This window comes from Pocillopora verrucosa, chromosome 12 (assembly GCF_036669915.1).
Source record: "Pocillopora verrucosa isolate sample1 chromosome 12, ASM3666991v2, whole genome shotgun sequence".
NCBI classification, from domain to species: Eukaryota; Metazoa; Cnidaria; class Anthozoa; order Scleractinia; family Pocilloporidae; genus Pocillopora; species Pocillopora verrucosa.
This window is the reverse complement of record NC_089323.1, coordinates 8,443,510-8,451,637: the sequence shown is the minus strand read 5'-3', so window position 1 is coordinate 8,451,637 and position 8,128 is coordinate 8,443,510. Positions and strand designations below refer to the sequence as shown.

At 38.9% G+C, this 8,128-nt stretch overlaps 1 protein-coding gene and 1 pseudogene across 1 annotated transcript; one reads left to right on the top strand and one right to left on the bottom strand.

Moving 5' to 3' along the window:
- The first annotated feature begins 41 nt into the window (after nt 1–41).
- Nucleotides 42–982, top strand: LOC136277488 (melanocyte-stimulating hormone receptor-like; annotated as a pseudogene).
- A 5,568-nt stretch (nt 983–6,550) lies between these two features.
- Nucleotides 6,551–7,581, bottom strand: LOC136277154 (adenosine receptor A2a-like). The gene has a single exon (XM_066158840.1). It carries the CDS (start codon nt 7,484–7,486, stop codon nt 6,551–6,553), a length of 936 nt encoding a protein of 311 aa, XP_066014937.1. The 5' UTR covers nt 7,487–7,581.
- Between the last annotated feature and the right edge of the window lie 547 nt (nt 7,582–8,128).

Here is an 8,128-nt window from a genome sequence, read left to right as displayed (position 1 = left end):
TACATTTCCTTGCCATTACAGATGACCTGAATGAAAGAAAAATGTCGACAACAAATTTCAGTAGAGAAGGAACACACACCAAAACATTTCATGAACTGCTATGCTCCCCTTCTTTGATGGGGGGACTTCAACTCGAATCAGTTTCTTTCTCAGCGGTGCTAATTCTCCTCTCAATCACAACATTTCTTGGAAATTCTCTTATCCTTGTTGCCCTTCATAAAGAATCTTCCCCTCATCCACTATCCAAACTCTTGTATCGTTGTCTGGCAATAACTGACCTGTTAGTTGGTCTTATTAGCCAGCCCCTCGCTACTAGTCACTGGATGCTCGTGGTTCACGAACACTGGAGTCTTTGTCGCTATGTAAATGGCACAGTCTACATAACAGGCCTAGAATTAAGTGGAGTGTCTTTGATGACAACGGCTGCCATAAGTGTAGACAGACTTCTCGCCCTGTTGTTGGGGCTGAGATACCAACAAATTGTAACTTTAAAGCGTACATATTTCATTGTAGCCGCCTTTTGGGTTTTCGATCTCGTTGCTTTTTACGCATCATTTTTGATCACCGTATAACCTTACTGTACGGCTACATAATTATACCACTTTGCCTGGTCGTTTCGCTCGCCTCTTATCGAAAAATTTTCCCTACTCTCGATATCATCAGGCCAGATCCAGATCCTTTTCAACAACGGCCGAACCAACTAAATACACTGAAAATGGCCCGATACAGAAAGGCAGTATGCAGTGCACTGTGGGTGCAGTTGGCATTAGTTGTTTGTCATGCACCAATCACTACAGTGGAAATTGTAGTCGCCCATTCTAAAACATACACATCACACTTAATCATCACACGGAGAGTAGCAGTTACCTTAGTTTACCTCAACTCGACGTTAAACCCGTTTCTTTACTGCTGGAAGATTAGTGAACTAAGACGAGCAGTAAAGCAGACAATCAGACAAGCACTTTGCTGCCCATGGAGTTAGATCCTCCTCGAGTTAAAATCATATCACAATATTCCGAGTTGAGGGACTAAACGAAAATTTTTTGTATTGTTAAGTACTCCAAACAATGGCTTGAGTAATATTCTTAATCGATACTGACATTTCCAATTATTTTAGACTGCATGTTCTCAGTCTCCGTGGAAATAACGTAGTTTCGAGGCCTATGACTCTTAGTGACATCTTACAGAACTCGTTACGCAGGAACGCTATGAGGACGAGGATTGAGGTTTGCTGAAGTTACCAACAACTTATAATCAGTCCAAAGCCCAGCAAACAGAATTGTTAGCTTGCTTGTTCAAACATTTCAGTCTGTTTCTGACTGTCGAGGAGGATTGGCAAGTCTTGGAACAACCATTGAGAAGTTTGTAATGATTGGCACTTATAAACGCACTGACTAACGTAAAAGTGGTGCCAGATAAAACTCTTTCGGACTCGTTTCGCTTCCCAGATTTTGGAAGCCAAATTCATATCGGAATGTAGCAGTCTCCAGTGAGGGCTTTTAACCCACAATGAACATAAAGTTGAAGTATTTCTTGTTTGTTTAGTTAAGCGGTTATATGGTAAGATCATCTACGTTAAGAACTCGGCTGTTTGGAACAGTACTCCTTATCAATCGTTTTGTTCTAGTCCTCGCTGTCTGTTTATTGCATAATAATTCATCGTAAACAATTTAACTAGTTGCATTCTTAAAATCCAGCCTCTTTCATAAGCGGTGAAATTACGTAATGACTCCTGCACTTTACTATGTTCTTTGAAATGAAGTCTTTTAAACATGCCTTTCCTAGTAAAATTTGTCAGTGTACTTGCATAACATGGTTGGAACTCGAGGAAATACGAAACAAATGCTGTAAAGGTGAACGAACTTTACAGGAAATTTTCAAACTTGGATTTTCGCCGAAAAAATCTGGTGAATGTCTCTTTTTTCGGGAGTCCCTATATCTACCATTGAACAAAGGCTTGTATGAAATGTCTTGAATTTTCCTTTTGTCTCTTTCTGTATTCACTAATCTTCACCAGAAACGGGTTCTGCTAAGCATCTATTTGAGGTAAACTAAGGTAACTGCTACTCTCCGTGTGATGATTAATTTGTGATGTGTATGTTGTTTTAGAATGGGCGACTACAATTTCCACTGTAGTGATTGTGCATGACAAACAACTAATGCCAACTGCACCCACAGTGCACTGCATACTGCCTTTCTGTATCGGGCCATTTTCAGTGTATTTAGTTGGTTCGGCCGTTGTTGAAAAGGATCTGGATCTGGCCTGATGATATCGAGAGTAGGGAAAATTTTTCGATAAGAGGCGAGCGAAACGACCAGGCAAAGTGGTATAATTATGTAGCCGTACAGTAAGGTTATACGGTGATCAAAAATGATGCGTAAAGAAGCAACGAGATCGAAAACCCAAAGGGCGGCTACAATGAAATATGTACGCTTTAAAGTTACAATTTGTTGGTATCTCAGCCCCAACAACAGGGCGAGAAGTCTGTCTACACTTATGGCAGCCGTTGTCATCAAAAGACACTCCACTTAATTCTAGGCCTGTTATGTAGACTGTGCCATTTACATAGCGACAAAGACTCCAGTGTTCGTGAACCACGAGCATCCAGTGACTAGTAGCGAGGGGCTGGCTAATAAGACCAACTAACAGGTCAGTTATTGCCAGACAACGATACAAGAGTTTGGATAGTGATGAGGGGAAGATTCTTTATGAAGGGCAACAAGGATAAGAGAATTTCCAAGAAATGTTGTGATTGAGAGGAGAATTAGCACCGCTGAGAAAAGAAACTGATTCGAGTTGAAGTCCCCCCATCAAAGAAGGGGAGCATAGCAGTTCATGAATGTTTTGGTGTGTGTTCCTTCTCTACTGCAATTTGTTGTCGACATTTTTCTTTCATTCAGGTCATCTGTAATGGCAAGGAAATGTATTTCGTCAGTACAGCACCCTCCCAGCTGCGATTACTGAAACCTTACTTTCTTATTAAAACCATATAAGACTTCCATATCACGTTTCTTCATTTAAATTGTTGGAGAAAATTCTCTGATCTGTCAAAAAATGAATTAGGTATTAATAAGTAGTATTAGGCAAATGAAAAGACACCTTTAATAAACTTGTTCATAATGCGACAAGCAATCCCTCTTAACTAAGATGGACCTATATTGATAAAGTGGACTGTGCTCTGTTCTAGGGTTATAAAGCACGCAGGAAGCGGCTAGAGCACTAAGTGCTTTAGGTACAAACAGAACAGAGACAGTCAAGAAACACGAATAAAGAATCCGTTAAATTCCCCGAGCATTACTTTCAATTTTCAAAACAAACTTTATTTCCAAAGCGAACAACAGTGTCGTCAGCATGCTCTATACTCTCATAAGCACGCTACAATAAGCCAATCAGAATCCCTGTTAGAATGGTTCAAATAATCTGATTGGCTGTACAAGACTAAAGCTGTCAAAAGTGTCAAACCATCAAAGTTCAAAAAAACCATCAAAGTTACATTCTGCGATAGTTTACAAACTAAAATAGTTCGGCAAGTCGAATTTAACACTTTTGCCTGAAGTTTTTAAGTCTCTAATACAGAATCTTGAAGTGAATGTTCAGTGAACTTCAGCCGAATTATGGCTCATAAAAACACGCGAGTTTTTTCACATGACAAGGTAGAAAACAAACTGTTCAAGGCGAGTGTTTTTTGAATGAACGACAGCCGAATTCACCGGAACATGAAGATCGCTCGGGATGACAGCGCCGCAAAACTCGGCTGCAGTGACTGATGTGACTTTTCCACTCAACGCATCGGAAAGGATATCAGAGCAAGCTCTTATTTTTTCACTCGAAGGGCGGCCGATGTGTAGTTTCTGAGGCTTGCTTTACTGTGATGACCGGAGATCGCCATGATGAGCGAGCCGCGATGGACTTCAGCATGATCATATTCGCTCAGACACCGTCATGATTAGTATGAATTTTAACAGTTATGCCAGTTTGGTTATATTTTTCATCATTTCTGTTTTGTTCTGTTTGTTTTTGAACACTGAACTTTATATACTATATACGAGTGTTAGCTGTGTTTGATTTTTATTTACCGTACGTAAGCTTGCAATCTAACTGAGCGTGAAAATCTTTAAAACTCGGAATGTTATTTTGTTTTTCCTTTGAGGATTTTCGTATCTGCTCACGTTTTAATAACGTAAATTACGGCGCCTGGTATGTTTACAAACCTTTGTTTGGTTCTTCTGTTGCTACTTGCCGCTCGCTTGTTCCGAAATTTCACTTTCAATTATCGGAAAAAAAGCTAAAAAGAAGTCCCGGAAAAGGTCGAACATAGTACATTTGGCAGATGGCGTGACAGCTTTAGCTCAGCTCTATGCTCTATACTCTCATAGAGCACGAAGCTGTCACGCCATCTGCCAAATTGTACTATGTTCGACCTTTTCTGGGACTTCTTTTTAGCTTTTTTTTTTTTCCGATAATTGAAAGTAAAATTTCGGAACAAGCGAGCCGGCAAGTAGCAACAGAAGAACCAAACAAAGGCGAGTTTTGCGGCGCTGTCATCCCGAGCGATCTTCATGTTCCGGTGAATTCGGCTGTCGTTCATTTAAAAAACACTCGCCTTGAACAGTTTGTTTTCTACCTTATCATGTGAAAAAACTCGCGTGTTTTTTATGAGCCATAATTCGGCTGAAGTTCACTGAACATTTCACTTGAAGATTCTGTATTAAAAACTTCAGGCAAAAGCGTTAAAATCGACCTGCCGAACTATTTTAGTTTGTAAACTATCGCAGATTGTGAACTTTGATGGTTTTTTAACTTTGATGGTTTGACACTTTTGACAGCTTTTGTCTTGTAGAGCCAATCAGATTATTGAACCATTCTAACAGGGATTCTGATTGGCTTATTGTAGCGTGCTCTATGAGAGTATAGAGCATGCTGACGACATTGTTGTTCGCTTTGGAAATAAAGTTTGTTTTGAAATTGAAGTAATGCACTCAAGAAGTGGGGAGAAACACTACGTCTCGTGTTTCTCCCTACACTTCTTTCGTGCTCTAGCCGCTTATACTACAGTGAGCATGACAATTTATTGATGAGGAGATGGCTAGTTAAACGTTATTAACTCTCGATCAACAATTATTTCATTCTTCTTTTATCAAGCATAATTATCACTTATGAACCTATAGTTGCTCTCAGCTTCGTCTTAAGCAACTCTTACACATTCTTCGTGCTCTGAAATATTCTCGGCCATGCGTCATATCTTGGTGAACGGACACTGACGTACGAATCAGTTGTTTAATAAACCTGTCAGCGTTGTGTTAAAGTTTTATTCACGACATTTTCTCTTTACTTTTCTAAACTACTTAATGCTAACAGACATATGTGGATCGCAACCAGCTGTTTCTCTCAACTTGTAAAGTCTAATTAAGTTCAAATTAGTACTTGCAGTCAATTCCCTTGGCAAACAGAAAGACACGGGTTATAGATTGTACTAGCGGTACATTAAGATATATTGTCAATTTAGGGCCTATTATCAAATGGAAAATCTTCTTTTAATGTCGTGGTTGATGCTGAATTGCAGAAAAACCTTTTTAAAACGACTTGAAAGAAAATCAGGTGAGAGCGACAATTAGTCGAGAGCGACAATTAGCCGCTCGGAGGTGATAGACGTAGAATAATGAAACTAAAAACAACTAGAGGATGAAATAATGACATGCTGGATATATAACACCACTTTAAATAAAATATTTATAAATGTGAAGTATATGATTCATTCGAAATCCCTTTTTTCGCTATAATCATATAATTTCAGAGAATCGATCGATCTGAAAGAAAACTAACAGGCAGCGATGGTCAATTTTATTTCATACACTTTCTTAAACTACGTTAATACATACCAGTAACAAAAAACAGTCACTATTGATAAGAATTCTGGAAATTTTTCAGAAAACAGATCAAATTTCGAGAGTGACACTTGACCAGTTTGTTTGGCAATACGGCGTACATCGAAGTCCTCTTCAGGAAACAAAATATTGGAATTTCACTCTTTTGCTGTCGTAAAATTATTTTACCTCGCCAACTCTGTTAAACTACTCTTATCCGATGCCTTCATATGTTTTTAAGTGGAGTAAACACGTGAGAGTATAGTACGTGCACATCTTTTCTTTGGTATATTTTTTTTCTCTATATTATACTTACATATGTACTTACACTATACTTTTACACGATGCTTACACTACATTAACCTGTACTACTTACATACATATATTACAATACAATTACACATTACACTTTTCTTTGGTTATGACTTGTTGCATTCACGACAAACTTCAGTAGCCGGAAACATTGTTTCAAAAGATGTTATAAGTGTTTCCATTGCCTTTCATTCAGTTTTTTACGTGCGGAAAAAATATATTTACAAGCCTCGAGGAGCGATTTTTTAGAACTACTTATTTCCTCTAATCCAGTGATATATTTGACACTGAAGCATTCTGAGAAGGGGTTGTGACTAATTAAACGTCAGCCTTGAAGGTGTCCATTTGAGTGTGGCCTAAGACGAATTTAACTCTATAGACAAAGTGCTTGTCTGATTGTCTGCTTTACTGCTTGTTTTACTTCACCAATCCTCCAGCAAAAAAGAAAAGGATTTAAAGAGGAGTCAAAGTGGGCAAAAACTACCAGAATGTCTTTACTGACGATGAGATGTGATGAATGTGACTTTCTTAACATGATCATAGTTACCACAATATCATATGGTGCATAACAAATAACTAAAGCAAGCTGCACCCACAGTGCACTGTACACTGCTTTTCTGTATCTTGCGATGTTCAGTGAATTTGGTTGGCCTGGCTGCTGCTGAAAACGATCTTGTACTCGAGCCTGTTGATGCCTGAGAGTGCGAAAAATCTTTGAGTACAATGTGATTGAGATCACTAGACAAGATGGTATAACTGTACAACCAAAAGAAAGGGTTATGCGGTGATCTAAAATGTAGCATAAAGCGGCGACAACAGATACAATCCAAAAGGTAGTTGTAATGATACTTGTGCGCTTCAACGTTACAATTTGTCTGTATCTCAGCCCCAACAACAGGGCCAGAAGTCTGTCCACGCTTATGGCCGTTATTGTCAACAAAGACACTGAATACAAGGTAAAGCCTGTTATGAAGGCGGTGTAGTATGTATATAGACAAAGACTCCGTTGTTCGTAAACTAAGGACATCCAATAAGTAGCATAAAGAGGCTGAGTAACAAGACCAACAAACAGATCACTTATTGCCAGACAACGATATAAGAGCTTGGATGGCGGACAAAGGGAAGACTCCTTGCGAAGGGCAACAAGAATGAGAAAATTCCCAAGAAACGCAGTGACTGAGAGGAACATGTTGACTGCAGCGAGATAAATTGATGGTTGTTGTAATCCATCAGCTGAAGAAGGGGAACATGCCAGTTCTTGGATTGTTTTTATCTTAGACCCACCATCTGTAAAATTTGTTGTCGCCATAATTCTGCTATCGTTTTCTTTTTTACCGCGGTTTATCTGGGCAGCCCAGCAATGATCAAAAACCTTGTTTTCTTGAGAATGATGACCTACAGACTTCCTCAGACTCCTCAGTAGTTTGTTTTCTCTAGAATGCACGAAAAAGCTGTCTGTGGTGTCAAACAAATGTAAATTTGTTCCTTGAATTTGTTAGATATATACCTCATCAGCTACGACTAAACACTGAGAGGCAAACACTAAGACATCTGGTAGGACATATGTTAATTGTACGACAGAGAAAACCTTCTTTACTTGGTAAAAGTTAATTGAGTATTGACATCAAGATGTCGTATATCATTCTCAACCTTAGGTCACTGAAAATTAAAAAAACTCAAATTTTAACGGGGTACGCGGCCTAGGAAATTTTTCTTCGACGTGAATACATAACAGAACATAACGATTAACTAATAATCGCAAAGAGAAATCGCTTCATGGATTGTGACGCAGACCAAATAACACGCGTAAGACTTGTCTTTTTCAGTTCCAGTTTATTTAAGCAAAAGACCGCACTTTCTATCAGTTTACCGGCGTAATAACCCAACAAGATGTTGGGAGAGCATGAGAAAAGTTTGTAAATCAAGCGCCTACGTGCACGATCACTAAAGC